Source organism: Vulpes vulpes, chromosome 12 (genome assembly GCF_048418805.1).
Source record: "Vulpes vulpes isolate BD-2025 chromosome 12, VulVul3, whole genome shotgun sequence".
Taxonomy (NCBI): Eukaryota; Metazoa; Chordata; class Mammalia; order Carnivora; family Canidae; genus Vulpes; species Vulpes vulpes.
In genome coordinates, this window is record NC_132791.1 from 159608349 (window position 1) to 159630127 (window position 21779).

The window sequence follows — 21779 nt, forward strand, 5'->3', positions numbered from 1 at the left end:
GAGAGGAAACGCTGGGGACACAGGTCAGCCTGTCTGGGTACCAGATCGGGCACCCCAGTCCCTGGGCATCCCCTGTGATGGGGGGAACCCACGGGCAGTCGTCCCGCCCCAGCAACAGCTTCACGGCCTTGGCCTGGCCTTGCTCACAGGGTTGGAGTTGCTCTTGTGTCCAGGCTGCAGGGGAGGACCCCGTCTCTGAGGGGGAAGCCATCTGACATCCTGTAGCCCTAGGGCACAGCCAGCCTCAGATCTGGGGCTCGGCTCCAGCCTCTGGACGTGCCCTGCACAGGCCCCTCCTGAGAGTGGGTGACCTCGGAGCTGGGGGTATCAGAGGTACCAGGAGCCCTCAAATCTGACTTGAGCCCTGAAGGCTAAGCCTAGAGACAGTTCATAGTGAGAGTGGCCACACGTGTTTAGTGTTCCTTGTGATCCAGGCATAGCAAGGACCTCAATTCAAGCTCCCAAAGGGGCCTGCAGCCTCATGGAGGGATGCTGTCATCACCCCCCTCATAGGTAGTGGCTCTGAGGAGCCCCTGCTGCCCAGGGCACCCCCTCTCAACTGGGGGCTGGAGCCAGGCCCGCCCCTCTGCAAGGTGGGGTTCTGCCCAGGAAAGGGGAGGATGAAGTGGGGGGTTGAGAGGTGTTCCCTCCTCCTCATCGGGGTGCCATCGATGTCAGAGTGTTGGCCTGCCCAGTCCCTGGGGATGCCTAAGGAGGGCGGAGGCCGGCCTTCCCAGAGCACCCATGTCCTCCTTCCCTCCCCACAGAGCAAGCCGCCCTCGGGGCCAGGTGCAGGGAAGATGTCCCAGTCCACCGCCAACGATGAGGGGGCCACGTTCGAGCACCTCTGGAGCTCCCTGTGAGTACTTCCCCGGCTGCCAGGGCGGGACATGGGCTAGGTGACGGGGAGGCAGGGGCTGCTGGCCTGGGCTTTTTCCTGGGGATGCAGGGTCAGGGTCTGGGTCTGGGCTCGTTCCTCCGACCAGCTGGCCTGAGATCCAAGGGGCAGAGCTCATGTGTGTCCATGCCTCCCTGGCAGCCTCGCCTGCAGAGGCCAGCAGAGGAGATACACGGTGTGCTGAAGGGCTCCTGTGGGCAGAAAAGGCAAGCTCCCCAGGAGCTCTGGGCCGGGGCGGTCTGGGACTGATGGTTCTGCCCCTCTCTTCCCAGGGAACCAGACAGCACCTACTTTGACCTTCCCCAGCCAAACCAGGGAAACAGTGAGGTGGTGGGCGGCGCAGAGGCTGGCATGGATGTCTTCCACCTGCAGGGCATGACCACGCCTGTCATGGTAAGTGGGGCTGCTGTCTGTGGAGGTCTCCGGGTGGGGGCAGTAAGTGTGGACCATTCTGCTGGGGAGCCTGCAGGGCAGGAAACAGGCTTCCTCGGCAGGTTTGTCAGGACATCTCAGCTGCAAGGTAGAAAATATATCAGCTCATGAAACTGTTAGTCCAGGGGTAGGAATGGATTCAGACATGGCTGGATCTAGGTGATCAAACGGCTGTCTCTCTGTCTCTCGCTCTGCTTTCTCCACTCCACGGTGGCTGTGTTCTTAGGCAGCCTCTAGTCTCTGTGGAAGGGACCAGGCCCCACCAGCATCTCCCTTCCCGTCGGGAGGACCCTCTTTGCTGGTAGTCCAGCAGGCCTGCCTCTCACTGGTCTGAACGTGGTTTGGTGCCCACGTCTGGGCCATTCTCATGCCCCTGATCAACCTGGGTCCCCTGGGACAGGGGCGGGATGGAACCAAGGGGAGTGAGAAGAGGGCCCCAGATGGAGACCGAGCTGCTGTTTCCAGAGGAGGAACCAGCTGGGCACATGCAGGGATAACTGAGGCCTGACCCCCTGTTGCCCTGTCTCAGGTCTTCCCGCCCAAGGCATTCCTCTTGGCAAGAAGGCAGGGTTGTGGTAGCTAGGTGGTGGCCACGTCCCTGCGTGTCTCTCTGACCACCCATTGCAAGACCCTGTGTGGTCAGTGGAGGGTGCAGGCAGGCCGAAAACAGGGAGGGGGTGTGAGGGCCCTTGGCCCCAGGGAGGCCCCGGCATCCCTCCTGCAGTTGCCCCCTTGGGACAGCCACTGCTAGACTCCAGGGCTGCTTCATATCCCCGGATGGGAGCTGTGCTGGCCACTGGCCTCCCCGAGGCCCAGCACGTCTGTCTCAGGGCATCAGCCCCAGGCTAAGAGCCAGGGCACAGGAAGGAAGCTGAGCTGGGAACTCTGGAGGCCAGGAGAGCCTGGCCCCCTCCCTGCGTCTGAGGAACCCTGAGCATTTGGCAGCCGGCAAGGGCCGTGTGGGCTCCAGTCATGTGAATGAGCAGAGTGAAGCCAGGAGGCAGGGGCATCCTCCGTGTTCTCCATGGTGTCCATTGAAGACACTAGGCTAGCCCAGTGGGACTTGGGCAGTTGCAGCCCAGGGCTGGCATGTGGTGGGCAGAGAGCCCCGTGATGGCCATTTCTCGGAACCTTTCCCACTGGGTCTGAGGAATCTGCCTGCCTGGCCCCGGGGTCCTGCCCCACTCAGGAGACCATTGGGGTGAGAGCAGCTCGCCACATTCAGCGCCTGTTTATTCCCACTTTATGGCTGGGGAAGCTGAGGCAGACGTGGGGAAGCGTCAGCCTTTGAGGAGAGGCCAGGGTGCAGAGGTAGAAGCTGTGTCCTGCCCCTTCAGAACACTTTCTGTTCTACCTGCGGGGGCCACGGTCCTGGCCTCTCCCCTCCCGGGTCCCCCTCCTGGACAACAGTGTCCTCCACAGCGAGCCCCACAGACAGCTCCCGATGGAGCCAGGGTTGTGGGTGGACCAGCCTTGCTCTTCGCACGATGGCAAGACACATATCAGTGACTTTGAACAAGGGTCTTGCTGACAGGGCTGGAGGGCACAGGGCAGGCCAGGGGCCACACAGCCAGGTGTGGGTTGGGGGCGGGGGAAGAGAGCGCGCAGATGTGGTGGAGTGGCTGCTTTTACTGGGGTGCAGGGGGAGGACCTGGGGTCTTGGGGGCTCACTCTTTATTGGTAGCTATCGGATATCAAAGCCCGGGCAGGAAAGCAGGGTCACTCAAGTGGTCAGCTTTCCAGGCCATTCAGGGCTTTGTCCAAGTGGAACCACACGGTGGGGGCAGGGGAGGTGCTGGCTCTTTCTCTAGCTGGGCAGCAGGCCGTACGTTTATTCTGGATGGGGGTCTGGTACGTAACTGCCTCGGGATCAAACGTCAGGCACTTCGGTCACAGTAGAAAAGCTGGCTGCCAGGCACTCATGCCATCAACCCTGCGGAGGGGCAGGAGGTCCAAGGAGGGGAGACCCCGAGTACAGTCTCCTGAGAGGTCTGTGTCCTGAGTCTGGGATCCCCCTGCCCCCTCGGCCCGGCTCACTCCACTGCCCCAGCATCGGGAGGGGATTCTGTGCTGCAATAGGCAGGAGGGGCTCTAATCTCCCACAGGGTGGGTGCCTTCCACATCCACCCGGAGGATGCTGGGTGCTGAGCACGTCTGTACTGGCAGGGAGGGGCATGTCTCTCAGCAGGCGTCGGGTAGTGAGGACGTAGCCTCCCGCCTCTCAGGTGGGGACCCACCTTCTAGAAGTCACACTCGAGCCACCTGCATGCAAAGCTCCATTTGCAAAGGTGGGGGTTCCCCGGGGCCACCGGGTCAGCCTCGTCCTGCCCCGCCTGGTCCCGTCGCAGCTCAGACACTGGTCTGTGGCAGCACCATGCCGAGAGCCTGCCTGAGCCACTCTTCACTCTCGCGTGGCCCGAGGTGGCCCAAATGCAGAGATGGAGGCAGCTCAGCAGCTGGGTCAGAGCCAGGTGCCCCACCGTCCCTCTGTCACCCAGGGACCCCTGCCCGGTGTGCCCAGGGGCCCGGGCCAGTGCAGGTGGGAACCCCTGGAGCTTGCTACCCCGTGGTGCTGTCTAGCCCAGCCTGGGAACTCCCTCCAGCCACAGGCTCCAGGCAGGTGACCTTGGACAAGAGGCTGCCCAGGCCAGGCCTTGGGGCAAGGAAGCAGCTGAGTCCTTCATTTTCTGCCATCCCTGAGGCTGTGACTCAGCTGGGTGGAAAGGCCTGCTGTCCACTGGGCTGATGGGGACCGTCCTTGAGTGGGGGGACATTGGTCCTCTGGGGTGGCACTTCCCACCGTCTGGAGCCTTGGGGCCCCGCTGGTTGTGGGGCAGATCCCATCTCGCAGGTTGTGAAGGTTCCTGAGCACTGCCCCTGCCACTGTCAGACCACAGTTGGAAGAGAGGTCGCGGCAGGCCCACAGGAGGCCCTGAATCACTGCCTGAGTGGCCAGTGGGGACAAGTAGGACAGGTAATGGCCCACCTGAGGAGCCAGGCTGTCCCGGAATGCATCCCCCTCCAACCTGAGCCTCGGTGTCCTTGCTTGTGAAGCTGAGGTGATGGAGCATGTGGGCCGGAGCACAGGCCCTGCCCAGCTCTGCAGGAAGGGTCAGTCATTGTCCTCGGACACCCTTCTGCCACATGGGGCCAGCCGAGGCAGCTGAGGCAGGCAATGGAGAGGACGGGCCCCAGTATGCCAGCAGGCCCCTTGGCAGACCTTGGAGGAGTCCCAGAGCAGAGATTCTTGAGAGGACAGTGAGCTCCCGGAGGTCACTGCTGCCAGGGTCCATAGGGCTGAGAGGGCCCAGAGCGGGCTTCCTGCTGGGAGGCCACCGTGGGTATGGGGAGCCCCCAGACCTGTCCCGCCACTACCCCTTGTTTGCCAGGTGATGCATGTGGCTTCCTTGTCTACCTGGTCAGCCTCAGCAGGACTGCAAGGACGAGGGTGGTGCCTGGCCATGGGGAGTGCGTGACAAAGCAACGTTGTGCAGGGGAGGCAGGGACCAGGCTCCGTGTTTAAGAGCACTGTGTCCCCGAGGACAGAGGGCCTGGGAGCAGCTGTGCCAGGGAAGGACCCGACGCCCTTGCGTCGCCACTTGCCCTCCTTGGGGTTCCTGCAGGAAGAGCCCGTGCCCTGGGTGGTGGCATGTCAGCCTACCCCACGTGGCTCACTCCCCAGCACAAGCCCTCAAACAGGCCTCCCACCTCCCACCAGGGGAGGGTGCATAAAAGCCAGGTCCCTGGGGGGTGGGCACAGACGGGATGAAATTCTTCATCGTGAGTGCCCTGGGCATCCTGAGCAGGCAGCTGGAGTCCCAATTCCCCCTGGACTCTGCGGGCGCTGGGCCTGAGCTAAGAGTCTGCGTGTCCCCTCCGAGTGTCAGTGTCCCCTGAGGACAAACCAGGGGTTGGGCTCCCAGGGGGGCCCCCTCCCAGCTCTGATGATGCACGCATGAGAAGGAGAGGGGGCAGGTGCCCAGCGAGGCTGGCTGGCTTGCCGCCCTCCACTGGCTCCTCCCAGCTTCCCCTGCAGAGTGTGTGGAGCTCCCGGCCCTCCCTCCCCGAGTCCCTTCCCGCCTCTCCTGGCGCCTTTCTGTGGTGACAGCTGTCATGGGCAGGTGGGCCACGGGGTAGAACTGAGGCCGGCAGGGGCAGCAGGCATAGCTGATCTGCGCTGGGGCCCCACTGCCACCTGCTCTGGTGCCCGTGGAGAGCTGCTTAGCCAGGTTAGAACCTGCAGCCCCTCCCAGGCCCAAGACCCCACCATCACCCAGGGCAGACCTTCCTGGCCCAGGGAGGGGTCCCTTCTGCCCAGTTTGGACCCCTGGGCGTAGGCGTGCAGGGGGAAGGAAGGGATGCTCCCTCCTCAGGGAAGATGTGGGGGTGGAGCCCAAGGTCAGGGAGCAGGTTCAGTTTGCCCCCGGCAGCTCCAGGACCCCAGCTTGCCTGCCGTCCACTGTGAGCCCCAAGCAGCAACTTCCTTCTTTGGGCTGGGGTGGGAGTTCCTCCGGGGTGCACAGAGCTGTGCCCCAGCCTGCCACCAGGTCATGGAGCCCGCTCTGTGACACGCTCCGTGGGTGAGCGCAGCCACCTGCTGCGGGTGGTCAGGACAGGGAGGGAGGGGCCTCTGTGGGGACCCTGCAGCCTGGGTGGGCAGGGCCCCCAGGTCCTGGTCTTTTTGCTTTTGGTGCTCCTGCCAGGGCTCAAGGGTGCCCGGGCTGACCCCCTGGGGCTCAGGAGTGGGAGCCTGTGGCCCCCTGAGCCTCCTGTGGGGGGTGTCCCTGGGGGATGCCTCTCCCACCTGACACCCCCTCTCCGGGCAGCCAGCTTCCCCTTGGCCTGGCCTGTGTCCCCCGGCCTCCCCGTAGCCTGAGCTCCCCCAGAGTGTGGACCTTCCTCTGCCCAAGGTCCACCACACACTTGGTGACTTAAAATAGCCCTCATTGCCTCAGAGTCTGTGGCCCAGGAGTCCTGTGTGTCTCCCCTTGGTCCCCTGCGCCAGGTCTCCCAGGCTGTGGAGTGTCAGCCAGGACTGCAGCCTCGTCTGGCCCGGGGCCCCTCCCAGACTCTGCTTGTTGGCAAAATTCAGTTTCTCGCAGCTGTGAAGCCGAGGTCACGGCTTCCTCAAGGGCGGCTGTTCTAAGCCCTGGAGGCTGCTTGCGATCTGCTGCCCTATGGTGGTGGCACAGCCTGGCAGATTGCTCCTTGAGGCCAGCAGACAATGTGTCCCTGACCTCTTTGGAGGTCTCATCTGATGAGGCCTGGCCCACCTGTGTAGCCTCCTTTCTGATCAACTCAGAGTTGACTGGTTGATCACAGGGGCTGTCATTGCATTTACAGTGCCTTCCAAGGAGAGGGGGAGGCAGGGCGTGGGCCACCTGGGGATTCAGTCCCCACACCGGGTCCCCCGGGTGCCAGCCTATGCCCGTTCCTGGGGTCTCTGACCTCAGAGTCTTCTTTCCTCTGCTCTCCCCTCTTGGCTTCTACAAATCCAGCAGGATGAGGAGGATGGCTGACCTCCCCAGCTGCTGTGCTTGGAGCCCCAGCTGGGGATGCTCCCCTGCCAGGCGGGGACCCCAGCCCTGAGAGGTTGGAGAGTGGGGGCTGGGGGTCTGAACCCCCCTCCTCCTGTCTCACCTGGCTCTGGGTCCTGCGGTCTGCCAGCCCACCTGCCTGGCCCACAAGGTGCCTCTCCTTCCAGCGTCCTCTAAAAGCCTCACTGAAGGATGGGACCCCAGGCCAGGGAGGAGGCGGCAGCGGGGCCCCCACCCCCAGCCTTCCCGTCTTCAAGCATTCCTGGCCAAGAAGGCTGTCAGCTGCTGCCCCCAGCCAGGACTTCCAACCTGGGCCCCTCTGCAGAACCCATTCCCTGCCTCTGTCTCCCTCCATTGTCTCAGGTTGCATGGAGAACAGTAGCTGTCTCCGCAGCACCTCCTAGGCCTCTGAGCTCTTGTTGGGGGTGGTGCTTGGAACTCGAAGGGGGCACATCCAGCTTCATATGGTTTATCTGTGTAGGCCCAAGACCGAGGCCCTGCCTGCTTCCAGGGGGGATTCCCGCCCCGACCCCAAAGCAACCCTGTGCCAAAGGTGGTTACACTAAAGCGGACATGCAGACTCCAGAAAGGGAGTAGCCGTGGCCACCGCGAGCCCCTGCCAGGTGGGGCAGCAGCCCCCCTTCTGGGCCACGTCCCTGTTTCCAGGGGCTCGGAACCAGTGGGGACAAGGCCAGTGGCCGCCCAGTTGGGGCTGGAGCACCACACAAGCTCCAGGTCCCCCGGCTCAATCCACTGCCGCGGGCCACGCCTTGGCTGCTCGTTTCAGCAGCAGGGGTCCCTGGGGGTGGCTGGGGGAGCAGTCTCCCAGGTGCTTCTCTCCGTCAGCTTTCCCGGCGCACCCCAGTGGACCACCGTGCTCCCTGCGGGAGGGAGATTTGCTCCGCCCAGGGCGCCAGGGCCGCAGCACCGTCTCTTCCCTTTGGGGTGGCCCAGTCTCACCCACAGAGGTCTCAAGAGCGCCCGGGCTGACCCCCTGGGGCTCAGGAGTGGGAGCCTGTGGCCCCCTGAGCCTCCTGTGGGGGGCATCCCTGGGGGAGCCAGGTGTGGCCTAAGTGCGGAGTGGGCGCTGGCCCCGCACGCCGCCCCTCCCCGTGTGCCTCCGTGGTGCGGTCCGACACATCAGTGGGCAAGCCGGGGCCTGCCTGGACTGTGATGAATAGGCATGAGGGATAAAGGGGTGGGCCGCTGGTTTTGTTGTTAGATGCAGCTGGTTGACAGAACTGAGGCAGAAGGAGATGCCAGCGAATCGCCCACATGTCCCGGAGCATCCTCGGCTCCCGCCCCCCTAGCCGCGGAGCCTCTGCGCCTGGGTGCACCCTGCCGAGCGGCTACCACTCCGCCCCGCACCCCCCGGCCACCCAGACCCATGCCTCGACCCGCCGCACGCCAGCTTCCCGGCGTGTGCGGGCTCCCGCGCGCCCACCATGCTCTACGTCGGTGACCCCATGCAGCACTTTGCCACGGTAGGTGTGCCGCGTGGGTCGGGACCCCATCTCCATCCGCCTTGGCGGGCCCTCGCTGCCATGGAGGGTTAGGAGGGGCATTCTCTCATCTGTCTCCCCGGCAAGCACTTGCTGCTGGCTGGGGTGCCACAGCCCAGGGTACGCCGAGGCAGGCAGGATGCGCTGAGGGTTTGGGGCAGGTCCTGGGCACAGAGGCAGGTGCCAGCACATCCTGGAGGAGCTTGGGAACTGGTGCTCACTGGCTGGGCAGAACCAGCGGGCATGGAGAGGAGGGTGGGTGGTGACCCAGTCGGGGCTGGGTGGCCACCCTGAGATGTGGAGGTTGCTGAGGCTCCCCCGCTGTGGGCTGGAGGCTTTGTCCCAGACCCAGGGGCCACAAACTACCCTGCCCTGCCCTGTCCCCAGCTACCGGGAGCTCAGCCTACCCTGGAGGTCATCCTTCTCCCAGGGCTCGGGCTCTGAGGTCCCAGGTCAAGAGCATCCTCTTCTGGGCATCTGCTCATTAGGCTGGCTCGGTGTGGTCTGGGCTCAAGGTCAAGGACTTGCGGCAGGCTGGCCTTCAAGCGCCCTGTCTCTGTGTCACAGAGGAGCAGCGGCCTGGCAGGGGGAAGAAAGGGCCTGTAGCTTTTGCTTGGCCTCTGCAGCCTGGACCCTGGGGATTTGGGCTCATTTCCAGACTTGCCAGGTCCCTAGGGCCAGGCAGACACCAGGCTGCTAATTGAGCGGGTAGAGGGTAGAGGCAGGTGGAGTGGGGGCTGCGGGTAGCTGGTGCCCTGTGGGGACCCAGCATGGGCTGAGGGACAGGACGGACAGCTGGGCAGAGTGCAGCCACCCTAGGCTCCACGGGCAGAGGACAGGGAGTCTGAGCCACAAAGATCTGGGGGCACACCAGCCTCTGGAGAACTGTGTTCTGGGCTACGTGTGCAAGTGCACAGATGTCCTTGTGTGTGAGTGTGCACTCGGGTGAGAACGTGCGTGTATGCGCATGCGTGTTGTGTGCCTCACAGGTTGGGCTAGGCACCTGTGTCCCCAGCAAGGCCATGGGAAGAGTGACAGTGTATGTGTGGCCCGGGAGGGGTGCGGGTGTGGGTGACCCGTCTATATGGCCTGACTCTGGTCCTGGCTCCGAACACTCACCTTTGGAGGCTCCATGGCCTCTCCGTACCCTGAACATGAGCCTTCTGTCTGAAATTCAGTGTGTGCAAGTGCTGGGCAGGGAGGGCACATCCTTCCTCCCCGTCCTCTCCCCATCACTCACTCTGTCACTGGCTCACTTACCCATGACCCATGTCATTGGTGAGCCAGGAGGGGCTGTCCACCTGCCACTGGGGCATCTGGTTGTCACACATGCAACCCAAGCCAGAGCAGAAGGTCCCAGGCCCTGGAGGCCAGTGCCTGCACGGCCAGCCAAGAAGCCTGGGTGCCCGGCACTCTGGTATAACCTTCTCTCTCTAGTGAAGTGGCTTCGCAGTATAGATGCCAGGTGGTGCTGAGCACGCCTGCTGCGTGGCCTCTTTCCCCGGGTGTGGGGACCAGGGGTACTGGGCCCGCCTTGGGACCATGGAGGGAGCATTGCCTCCCCCATGTGAGTGGTGGGCAGCAGGGGCCACTGGCGTCCAGGGACCCACAGGGTCAGGCACGTCATCACTTGGTTCTGTGTTACCGAGGACATCTCTGTCGGCAAGTACCCAGCAAGCAGCTCTGGTGTGTGTGTGTGTGTGACCAGGGCAGGTAGAAGGTGCCAGAACCTCTGCCCCCAGGAGAAGTGGGCCAGCCGGGTCGTACTGATTTATAAAAGCATCCGTTTCCTCCTTCAGGGACAGACACTTCCCGCTGTGTGCAGCATCACGAAAGAGGAAGCAGGTTTGGCCCAAACCACCTGAAACCCCAAAATGAATAAGTAGGGTTGTACAGGAGGAGCTCATGTGCTCAGCAGCCCAGCCCAGCCCCAGGGAAGGAGCACAGCCAGGTTTCTTGTGTGACCCGGTTCCTTGTCTGAGCACCATGCTGCCCACTGGGTTTGCTCCGGGCGCCAGGGTACCCCCTCTCCCTGCAGGTTTAGCTGTACTCAGGGTTTGCTTCTCCGTCGAGGGCTGAACGACTCTTGCCTTTGGTGGTGGCTGGCACTTACTGGGGGCATGGGGCTGGCACTGAGAGGGCTGGGGCCTCTGCGGCAGCTTCTCCCACCTGTGTTTGACCAGCTGCCCCCACGCAGGGCCCCTCTCACCTGAGACCACGCTGCCCACAACCCATAGCAGGCACCCCGGGCTGGCTTTTCCCGGTTGGAAATATTGTGATTTGCCATATTCACTAGTCTTTGGGGCTGTTTCACTGGTCAGCAAAGCTTTAAAGTCTCAAGAGATAAGCAAGGTCAGTATTAGGTTCCCCTGGCTCTTTCCGTGCCTGTGTGTCAAGGGCCCGGGGGGCTGTCTGGGCTGCAGGGTCTTCGAGCTGGGTCATGGGCGTGTGGGCCTGGCCTCTTCCCACTGTCTGCCAGTCCATGCTGGGTGGTGGAAGGGGTGCTGCGTGAACACCAGTGTCCACTGTCCTGCAGCAGCTCCAGAGGGCACAGCGCTTTGCATCCCCTGTGCGGCGTGGGTCTGGTCGCTCTCTCTTTGCAGATACCGTAGCCTCTTGGTAGAAAGGGCCCTGCTGGGAAAAGCCAATCAGTGCAGCAAGAAATTTGTTCTAAGCAAGCACCTCCTGTACCCGAGGCCCATGGGGGGAGGAAGGGCGAGATCCTGCCGGGGCTCTGGAAAGAGCCCCTGCTGCAGTGCTAGGAGCGGACCACAGGAGGGCAGGGCCGAGGCTGGAAGCCGGATGCCGCTGGATACACCCGCAGAGGGACACCGCCTCCTCACCTCCTCGGGCCAGGTGGGCGCAGGGGAGGCAGCCCGCACCCCTGGGTTCCCAACAGGATTTGCTGGTGGGCTGGGGGTGAGGGCAGAGGTGACCCAGGGTGGACCCAGGAGGCTGGGTGAAGGGGGTCGCCACCTGTTTATTCAGATGGGAACCTGCAGGAGGAGAATGTGGGGTGAAGAGTGAGCTCTGCTTTCTTTTTTTTTTCATAGATTAATATTTTTATTGTTAAGCAAAACAAAGGAAATGAGACATTAAATATATTTTAAAGTTTTATAAATTTTAACCTCGCATTTGGATTTTTCTGTATATTTTTTATTGGAGTTCAATTTGCCAACATATAGTATAACACCCAGTGCTCATCCCGTCCAGTGCCCTGCTCCTTGCCCGTCACCCCGTCCTACCTCCCACCTCCCCTTCCCCTACCCTTTGTTCGTTTCCCAGAGTTAGGAGTCTCTCATGTTTTGTCACCCTCTCTAATTTTTCCCACTCATTTTCTCTCCTTTCCCCTATAATCCCTGTCGCTATTTTTTATATTCCTCGTATGAGTGAAACCATATAATGTTTGTCCTTCTCTGATTGACTTACTTCACTCAGCATAATACCCTCCAGTTCCATCCACGTGAGCTGCTCATCATCTGTGGCCGCTGGGCCAAGAAGGGGCTGCGGGGGGAGGAGGGGGAGTCTGAGCCACACTAGCAGAGTGGCCGCTTAGACAGGGAGCGAGGGAGGGGGGGCAGGTGGCAGGTGGAGATGACTAGGGGAGGGGGGCATCCCAGCACGGGCGTGCGCTGCACCGAGGGAGAGTAACCAGATCATAGACAGACAGACACCTCCCAGGACACAAGAGGGGCTGCCTGAGCCAGGAGCCAGTGATGTGGGGGGCGGGCAGTGAGGACAGAAAAGGGACAGGGCCTCCAGGGACCAGACAGGAGGTGTTCAAGTGACTAGATGGAGCAGAGCTGGAGCGGCCAGGGGTCTGTGCAGCAGCATGGGCCTCGGCCACCGGTGTCCTCTCCCTGACCTGGGGCAGCAGGAGCACGAGGCTCTGGGGCCTGGGAAGGAATGGACTATTCCAGAAGGGAAATCCCAGAGCCTGCCCAGGGGCGGGGGGTTGGGGAGTTGGGGGATGGAGGTATCACCACCATCCTATTCACGGAGCTGACACTCTGACACTCTCCTACCCCCTTGGCCAGGCTCTGGGCCCATCTCTGCGGGGCCCATCCCCACCTCTCTGCAGCCCCACCTCCCCCACAGTCTCAGCTTGGGAAACATCCACTCTTCCTTTGTGTGGCTGAAACCTGGGAGCTCTTCTTGACCTGCCTACTGCCACACCTGTCATCCCCTGCCCTAGGAGTCCACCAGTGTGTCCTCTGGGGGTGCCAGGCCCCAGCACCATGCCATGGCCACCTCACTGCCTCTGACTCGGAGCCAGCAGGTCCGCTGGCTGAACCGTCCCCCTCAGCCCTTCCTCTGCTTGCTGGCATCCAGTCTGCAGGCTCCCACGCCTTCCCACGCCTCCCCCTGCCCATGCCGGGTGGTGTTTGTGTCCAGCCTGTCCTGAAGCCTGAGCCCCTACAGCCTCACAGGCTGGTTTGCCTGCTGTTGTGGCCTTGCACGAGCACGGCTCTGGAGGCTGTGGCCATCTCTGCGTGGTGCCGCTGTCCCCCCCCCGGCACCTCCTGGGTATGTGGGGAGGGGAGCCCAGCCTGGGGGCTGTCAGGCAGCAGAGCAGGCAGGGGCAGTGGGCTGGCCTGTCTATCTACCCCAGAGCCTTGAACTGGGGAGGGAGGGAGCAAACCCACTCACTGAGGAGTGCATGGCTGCTGCTCCAACTCTGGGTCCTGGTCATCTGAGCTGGCGCCCTCTTGACTCTCCCTCACCCTCCCTGGCACCTTTATTGCACATGCCACCAAGGACAGCAGCGGCTAGTCAGAGGGGTCTGGTATGGGCGGGGCCTGATCAGCCCCTGCAGAATGGACAGACAGACAAGGAGACGTGGGTGAGGGGTGTCAGGGCAGATGCCTGGGTCAGGGTCCGGCTCTGGGGCAGCAGACGGGAAGGGGACAGGAAGGCCGCCTGTCCCCAGTGATGCCCAGGGCAGAGGGGTACTCCCGTGAGCTGCACCCCACTTTGCTCCAGGTCCTGGGCGCTCCGGGAGCTGGGGTCTGGATGGGGCTCTGTCCTGGGGATTGAAATAGTCTGTGCATCCGTGGTCCCCCTGCCCAGGTCACGGGCAGCCCCGCTGAGGCTGGCAGGGCGCAGCCCAGGGACGCACAGGGACCCGGCCTGGCCCCAGGCTGCCCCCCGGGTGTGCGCAGTGCGGTGTGCAGGCGGCGGCGGGCAGGGGGTCCTGCAGACACACGCCTCAGCAGCTGCAGCAGCGGGCTTCTGGGGGCGCGTTTCTCCAGCGCGAGGTGTGGAAACTTCCACCTGGTCCTGGCGCAGATTGGGCAGAGCCTTGCCTCAGCCCCGGGTGAGGAGAGAGTGTAAGCGCATATTTTCAGGAGGAGAGGGTGCCTCCCCCCCGCACGAGTCCGGTCTTGTTGGCATTTCCACCCGTTTAATCACAGACTCCGGGAGATGCTGTGGGAAACACCGCAGGATGGAGGTCTTGCTCTGAGCGGGATGGGTTATCTCCCCCTGAAGCCCAGACGGCTTGCCAGGCACTCACCTCTGGGCGAGGTTGTACCCAAGCCCAGACATGCCTGCCAGAGAAGATCAGGGGGTTTGGAGTTCATATTCGATTTAAAAAAAAATCTGGTGGTAGTGTTCTCTGGGGAGCTGGGGGTTGCTGGGGTCAGAGCAGACACCCACTTGGGGTGGGAGAGAACCTCAGGGTGGGAGAGAGCCCTTCAAGATGAGGGGGGCTCCTGCCTGCACCCCCGGGGCCCCCAGGAAGAGGGTGTGCACTCCCCGGTCAGGCAGGGCTGCGTCCAGGAGTGGGGAGCACTCCCCGCAGGAGGTGGCATCTCCATGGGGAACAGGGGACCCCCCGCCCACAGTGGAGGTCTGGGGAGGAGCATCTGGACAGAAGGCTCAGCAGTGTCTGAGGCTCCAGCCGCCCCTCCCTGAGCCCGTCACACACTCCTCCAGTCAGATGCACACTGGTCCCGAGGAAGAAGCACGGCCACACTGTTCACCTATATTCCACAAAGTTGAGGACCACACGGCCGGGCTGTGGTGAAGTCAGGGCCCCAGTCTCCCGATTCCCTGGCCAAGCCCAAGGCCCTATGATGTAGTTCCCACCTCTGGAGCACCCGGACCCAGGAAAGGATGGATCTGTGTGCCTTGCCCATTGGGCTCAGCTCCAGCCCCAGTGCCCGGCCAGGAGGGGGCAGCAGGGCCGGGATGCTTCCTGGGGAGGTGGGCTCTGTGCAGGGGTTGGAAGCTGAGGGAGGGCCAGGGAGGCCAGGCAGCCCTACCGCGGGCTGGAAGCCAGGGCGGCTATCTGCCAGAGGTGCAGGGTGTGGCCTTGAGTGGGGCTCTCACCAGGCGGCTGGAACATGGGGTGCACCAGGGCTGACCGTGGGGGTAGCCATGAAGATCGTCCCTCCAGACCATTCCTCCACTTGGGGCTGGGAAGGGAAACGTGTTTGCAAGGCCCTAGGGCTGCACAGGATGCCTGTGGTGCTGCAGGCTTGGGGAGCAGTGGATGCAGCAGGCGGGGCCACCTGGGGCCTGGTGGGGAGGACAGGAGGGCAAGGGGGGAGGAACTGTGATGCCTCAAGCCGGGCGTGTCACCACCATCCACCTATGGGAAGGTCCTGGGTGGGCTGTGCTTGGCATTGCATTTGGGCCTCTCGGCTTTCTTTGGAAGCGCTTTGGAAGTGTCCTCACTCTGCACTGTCCTGAGCCTCAGGGAATGGATGGAGGACCCTGATGGTACCAACACAACAGCCACGCCTGGGCACCCCTGTACTATCCGCGTGAGCCCGGCCAAGGTCACAAAGCAGAGGAGTCCAGGCAGGCATGCAGGCCGCTGACCCCTGCGTGCTTTCTGCACAGAGGGGAGGATAGGCTTTAGTCCAGGAAGAACGTCCTGAGGACCCAGGGTGTATGGTGCTGGAGCAGCTGGGGAGCAGCACCCTTTGCCGCAAGAACCATCACAGCGGACCCTGGGGTTGAGCGGCTTGAGTCCACTTGTATGCAGATTTTTTCTTATAAATACAGTAGTGAAATAGGTTTCCCCGGGATCCCTGGGTGGCGCAGCGGTTTAGCGCCTGCCTTTGGCCCAGGGCGCGATCCTGGAGACCCGGGATCGAATCCCATGTCGGGCTCCCAGTGCCTGGAGCCCGCTTCTCCCTCTGCCTGTGTCTCTGCCTCTCTCTCTCTCTCTCTCTCTCTCTGTGACTATCATAAATAAATAAAAATTAAAAAAAAAAAGATTAGAAATAGGTTTCCCCTTCTTATGATCTTTTTCTTTTTTTTTAAAGATTTATTTATTTATTTATGATAGAGAGAGAGAGAGAGGCAGAGACACAGGAGGAGGGAGAAGCAGGCTCCATGCTGAGAGCCCGACGTGGGACTCGATCCCAGGACTCCAGGATCGCGCCCTGGGCCAAAGGCAGGCACTAAACTACTGAGCCACCCAGGGATCCCCGATCTTTTTCTTTTTTAAAAAAGATTTCATTGATTTATTTGAGACAGAGAGAGAGAGAAAAAGAGAAAATGAGTGGTGGGGAGCAGCAGAGGGAGAGGGCGAAGCAGATTCTCTGCTGAGCAGGGAGCCCAATGTGGGACTTGATCCTAGGACCCTGACATCACCACCTGAGCCAAAGGTAGACCCTTCACTGACGGAGCCACCCAGGCGTCCCCTGATGATTTTCTTAGCGAAATCTTCTTTTCTGTGGCTTGTTTCCTTGTGGGATTGTAGTACATGACACACGTAGCAGGCAGCATCTGTGTCAATTGGCTTGATGTTATCGAAAGGGCTTCTGGTCAATGATAGGTTATCAGTGGTTAAGCTTTGGGGGAGTCATAAGTCATCCTTGGATTTTGGGCTGCATGGGGTGTCTAACCTGGTGTTGGTCAAGCTTCACCTGTATTTTAGAGGCTTATAGCCAGAGGAAAATTGACAGCCCATGGGATACGAACCCACAAGGGTGTGCATCATGATGTCTGTTACCCTGCCCAGAAAAGTGGGAGAGAACTCGGCCCCAGGACACCAGCAGGTGGAGAGCCTGCAATTACTAGGAGGAAGTGAGTCTTGAAAGGCTCTCTCAGTGGCGAGGAGACAGTGTTCCAGGAGGGGAATAGCAGGAGCAAGAGCCCTGTGGTTCGGACTGGCAGTGTACAAAGGAGGCTGGGAGCAGGGCCCCCGGGGGACCCCATATCACCCCGCCCAAAGGGGCAGGAGCTCTGTCTTTGGAATCGGTGTCCTTGTGGCACGGACAAACAGGTCTTCCTAAACCAGTGCTGGAGCCCAGTGTCCGCAGCTGACCCTGCTTGGCCCCGTGCAGGGACGGGGCTGGAAACGTCCTCTCTGTCCCTCCAGTCCCCTCCACTAGGTGAGTCAGTCTGGAACAGAGCCTCTGACCACTGACAGGAGTCGTTTTAAATTCTAGTGACAAGTATTTCTGTTCCCTCTGGGGAGAGCGTGGGTGACACCTGCATATGCACCTGCACGTCGTTGCGCCGCCCGGTCCCAGCCCACCTGTGCTCTTGCTCTTCCTGCCTTAATAGCCTGGAGTCCACTAGAGGTGCCCACGGATGCTGGGGAGCGAGCGGAGCACAAACTTCTACAATTTGTTTTCCATCTACATCCCCAAAACTCATTTGAGATGGTTCATTGGCATTAAATAAGTAAACACGTACAATAGGAATCTTACAAAACTGCAAAACCCAGCTCCCAGTCAAAGGATGGACCCAGTGAAGCTGGATGAGCCCCATTTCTGGAGAACTCGGGCTGGTTGGGACAGGCGACAGAGTAGAAGAGGGCGTAGGTGCAGAGAGGTGGCCTGGCCCCTGGGCATGGCTGGCTGTCCCCACCATGCACCGTGGCCGCTCCCACCAGGTGCTCCTGGCAGGGGGTACAGGACCTGCTTTCAACCCCAGAGAGCACCCAAGGCAAGAGCCGGTGCCAGGGGCCCACGAGTGCTTGGAGGTCTGCGTCATTCGGCCCAGAGGTTCCCAACGCCCAGTCTGGGGCTGGGCGTGACAGCATGGCGGGACGTGGCCTCTCCGGGCACGGGGGGCTCCGCTTGCCCCATCTCTGTGCCTGGGGCTCAGCCCATCCTCTGAGTGAGTGGGTGAGGGTCCGGGGCTGGCCGGGCCTGGGTCCCCGTCTGCAGCCCTTACTTTGTTGGACTTTTGTGTGGAGAAGGGGGGGATCAGTGTGTCATGCACCACAGCCTCCCTGGACCCTCCTGATCTGCACAGCTGCCCTGTGGCTTCACCCCTGCTTTGTAGATGGGGAAGCTGAGGCCGAGGGTGGTAGAATGCTGGGCTGGGTCACACAGGTGAGGCTGGGACCTCAGCCCCTGGGCCTCCTGACCTCAGAGCCCTGCTCTGCCCTGCCAGACCTGGAAGGTCCCTTCTGTCCCCCTCCTTTCACTCCAGGACATGATCCTTGAGGGTGGCAGTCACTCTGGACCTGGACACACAGACAGACCTGTAGGTGAGCAGTGGGGTGGCCGGGAGAGTCACCTGTCTCCTGTGGGGACCGCCAATGCTGGCTTGGCCAGCAAAGGGCACTGGGAGCTTGGGCTGGGATGTCTGGCCTGTGGGGCAGGGACTGCAGGGCTGCGCTGAGCTCAGGCTCCTGGGCAGGAGGACCAGTGGGCAGGCTGGGCCCTCTGCGCCTGTGGGGGTCGGGGTGCCAGGTGGCTGGGGAGCTGATGCCTCTGAACCCCCACAGAGCCCCTATTGCTTGCCACCCCTTGGGTGGTATGGATCAAAGCAGTGAGGTCTGGGGAGGGGATGGAAACCAGAGACTCTGGCCAAAGTGAGTGAATGAGCCGCAGCTCTCCCAGCACACAGGCCCCCTGCGGATATGCAGAGGAGGGGAAGACCCTTGGCTGGTGATGCAATGACAGGGTGGGGTGGGCTGGAAGCTGGGACCTTTCCACCCCATGTGGTTCCCTTCATCCTCTCCCTGCTGGTCCTCGGGCAGTACCCTCCTTCCCTGTGCCCCCAGAGTCCAGCTCCTTTCCCAGAAGAGGGCAGGTGCTGGGACACAGTCCACCCAGGGCTCACCCTACCCCTCCTCCCTCTGCAGCAGCCCCATCCCTGCAGGTGTGTGAGCACACATGTGCATGCGGCCCCCAGACCTATGGGTGCCCTCCTCTGAGCAGGAATGGGCCACCTGGGATCCTGGCCCAAGAGGGGCCTGACCAGGAAGCGAGCCTGGCTCTCCGCAAAGGCTGGGATGGACACCCCAGTGCACGGCCAGAGCTGCCTGTGCCCCAGGACCCTCTCGGCCCTGACCCAGTGCACAGAGCACCAGAACACGTGTGTGCAGCAAATGCACAGAGTGTGTCTTGGGGAGCCTGTCCAGTGTTGGTGGAAAGAGCTCCCAGGCCACCAGCCACCATCCAGCAAGGCACATGGGGATCTGGAGGAGAGGCCCTCTCTTGCCCCAGCCCCTCCCAGAGCCCAGCCGCCCCCCCCTCCAGGCAGGGCCTCAGACCCAGAGGGGAGGCCACCCGCTGGCTGCTTCACTCCCGCCCTGCAGCCCTCCTTGGGTCGGGCCCAGGAGCCCTGTGTGCACATGTAGGCACATGTGGGCCGCCTGGGGCTGGGCATGTCCTAATTAGCCCACTCTCTTGGGAGTTCTGATTGAAAGCAAAACAAACCAAAAAAGTCCTGGTTTTGCCCAGGTTCTTCCTGCTGCCAAGTGGGCCTCCCCCAGCTTCCTGAGACCCCCAGGCTTCCGTGTGGCTGTGCTGGGCCGCATCTGGGCAGCAAGGTCGGGCTGGGGGCTCTTGGCTCCCCACTTGGGAGGAATGCAAAGGGAGGGAAGGAAGGGCCTTTGGGAGCCACCAGAGCACTTCCAGACCAGCGGGTTTCCCTGCCACTCTCGGACACAACCCCTGCCGATTCCTGGGGGGTGCAGGCAGAGGTGTGCCCCTGGGGCAGCAGAACCCCGAGAGGGAGCCCCACATGGCCACAGCGCAGTGGCCCAACACATGCTGCACAGTGGCCTCCACTCCCCTGGGGAGGGGTAACTCTCGGGGTGCCCAGACCACAAAATGCCAGAGGCCAAAGGAGGTGTGTTTGCGAGCAGCGCTTCCTCCCTGCACTTCTCAAAGGGCTCCCGGCCTGCCCCTGCCCACTGGAAGCCTCCCGCTCCCTCCTGCTCCTCTCCTGGGCCCACAGATGCTATCACCTCTGCTCTTTTGGTTCAGTGACTAATTCCCTGGCACCCGCCTCAGATCAGTAAAGAATGTGGACAAGTTAAAATCTGAACAACGTTGTTGTCGTGGGGCTGCCTCTTGTTTCTCCTGAACAGGGGGGCAGGGGCCCTTTGCCCTGCTGGCCCGGGCTGTGCTGCTGTGGGGTCGGAGTGGGGAGGACAGACCTGGGCTGTGCTGCTGTGGGGTCTGAGTGGGGAGGACAGACCTGAGCTGTGCTGCTGTGGGGACAGAGTAGGGAGGACAGACCCAAGCTGTGCTGCTGTGGGGTTGTAGTGGGGAGGACAGACCTGAGCCCCCGTTGGTTGGTCTGCTGTCCTCACTGAGGCCCGGGAGGTGGAAAGGCTCCTGTAGCCCTTGGGGGCCTGGGGAGGGGGCCTTATGATCACAGGGAAGATGCTCCTCGGGGCCATGGCTTGTCACCTGGAGGAGAGAGGCCATGGGACTCTGGGCTGGGGGCAGCCTGGGAACCCTGCCCCCTCCAGGACCCATGGGGCTCTCAGCCTGGTTTAGTGGGAAGGCTGGGTTCATACTCAGTCCATCCAGGTTCCTGGGCATCTGCGTAGGGGAGTCCATCCTGCTGCCTTGCACACCCACCTTCCTCCCTCCCTTCCTCCCTTCCCCTCTTCTTCTCTCCTCCCCTCCTTCCCTTCCTCCCTCCCTTCCTTCCTTCTTTCCTTTTGCCGCTGGGCCACTCACTCAGCAGCCCCTGGGGAATGTGCCCACAGGGGCAGCTCCATAGCAGAGCTGATGATGGGAGTGGGAGCCAGACACTCAGGTCCAGCACCATCCAGTAGAAATGCCATGTGGGCCACACATATGATTTTGCATTTTCCAGGAGCCACACAGAAGAAATGTAAAAAGAAACCCATGGAAGTAATTTAATAGTTAATTCACCAGAAATGATGCACAGTGTGTCACATGCTCAGTATGAACCTGAGAGTGAGATCCTTCATTTCTGTATTTTTCTCGTGGCACCGTGTATGGAGTCGGGGTGCTGGGCACCCCCAGCACTGCTTAGCTTGCTGTGGCCAATGGTCCCGACACATGTTAGCCCTCTTGTGGGGCCCCCTCACAGTCAGGATGGGGAGACAGAGGGCAGAGGCAGGAGGGATGCAGGAGTGATGCCCCTCGGGATGAGAATGCGGTGGGGGGGTTCCCCAGCCTGGCCCTTACACTCCTGGAGAGGAGGCTTCTTCCTCCTTCCTCTCTGTCGTTTTGTTCTGAAGAACTTTATGGAGCCACGGTGTCTGTGATGTGCAGCTCACCACTGCTGTGCACCGTGGATTCTAGGGCACCCGCATCACATCCAGAGGAAAACAGCACCCCCCAAGCGGTGGCCCCCAGCCCCACCCAGCCCCTGGGCCACGGCTCTGCCCGTGTGGCTGCAGTCTACAACAGCACAGTTTGTTTATCCGCTTACCCCTCATGATGGTGGGTGCTGGTCCCCCCCCCCCGCCACACCCCCACCGTGCACAAGCGAAGGCACGGCTAGTCTGGAGGCAGTGGGAGCCGGTTGGGGAAGGAGGCTGCAGCCGAGCCTGCAGGGGGCTCCTGTCTTGTGGCTGGTGGACGTGGGACCCAGCTCTGGAGGTCCGATGGCAGCTGCAGCCGGAGCTCCAGAAGGCACGGAGCCACAGCTTTAGTGACAATCTGTCACCTGTCACCTCACTCCTCCTGGGTCATCACTTGTGCTAAGCTTCCTTCAGGCTGGGCAGCCTCCAGTGGGGACTCCAGGACCCTGTCACCAGCAGAGTGGAAGGGAAAGAACATGTGCCTTCCAAGGGGATGCTAAGCTGGAGGGGCCTCTGGGTAATGAGCACCACCCTCCTGATGGAGAAAAACACCCAGGGCAGAAAGGGGCCCAGCAGCTGGTCCCCGCCCCCTGCGCCCTCAGGGATACACTCCTGTGCTTTGGGATCTAAAGGAGGCAGACTGGTGAAGGGAGGTTGCAGGGTAAGCCCCCGTCGCTCTTGGTACCCATCAGCCCCCCATGGGCACCCCGGGCCCCAGGGCTCTCAGGGTAACTGCCTTGAGGGTGGCTGGTGCCTCACCCCAGGCAATCACCCCCTGTGTGCCTCAGTGTCCTCATCTGTAAAATGGGATAATAGCCACATCCACCTGAGGCCCACATGAGGATTAAAGCAAACCTCATCACCCTCTGGCCACAAAGCAAGAGATGCTTCCGTGTTTGGAGATCAGCTGCTCTTTACCC

General features: G+C 61.8%; 1 protein-coding gene across 3 annotated transcripts in view; it reads left to right on the forward strand.

Moving 5' to 3' along the window:
- Window positions 1-21779, forward strand: part of TP73 (tumor protein p73) — a 65127-nt gene that overhangs the window by 19423 nt on the left and 23925 nt on the right. For 2 of the 3 annotated variants that reach the window (XM_072731091.1, XM_026005141.2), the window contains exons 2-3: window positions 768-859; window positions 1171-1291. In XM_072731091.1, coding sequence (XP_072587192.1) covers window positions 801-859; window positions 1171-1291 — 180 coding nt within the window. In that variant the 5' untranslated portion in view covers window positions 768-800. Of the gene's footprint in view, window positions 1-767; window positions 860-1170; window positions 1292-8081; window positions 8352-21779 lie in introns of those variants that run through there. The other variant, XM_072731092.1, reaches the window with a different exon arrangement.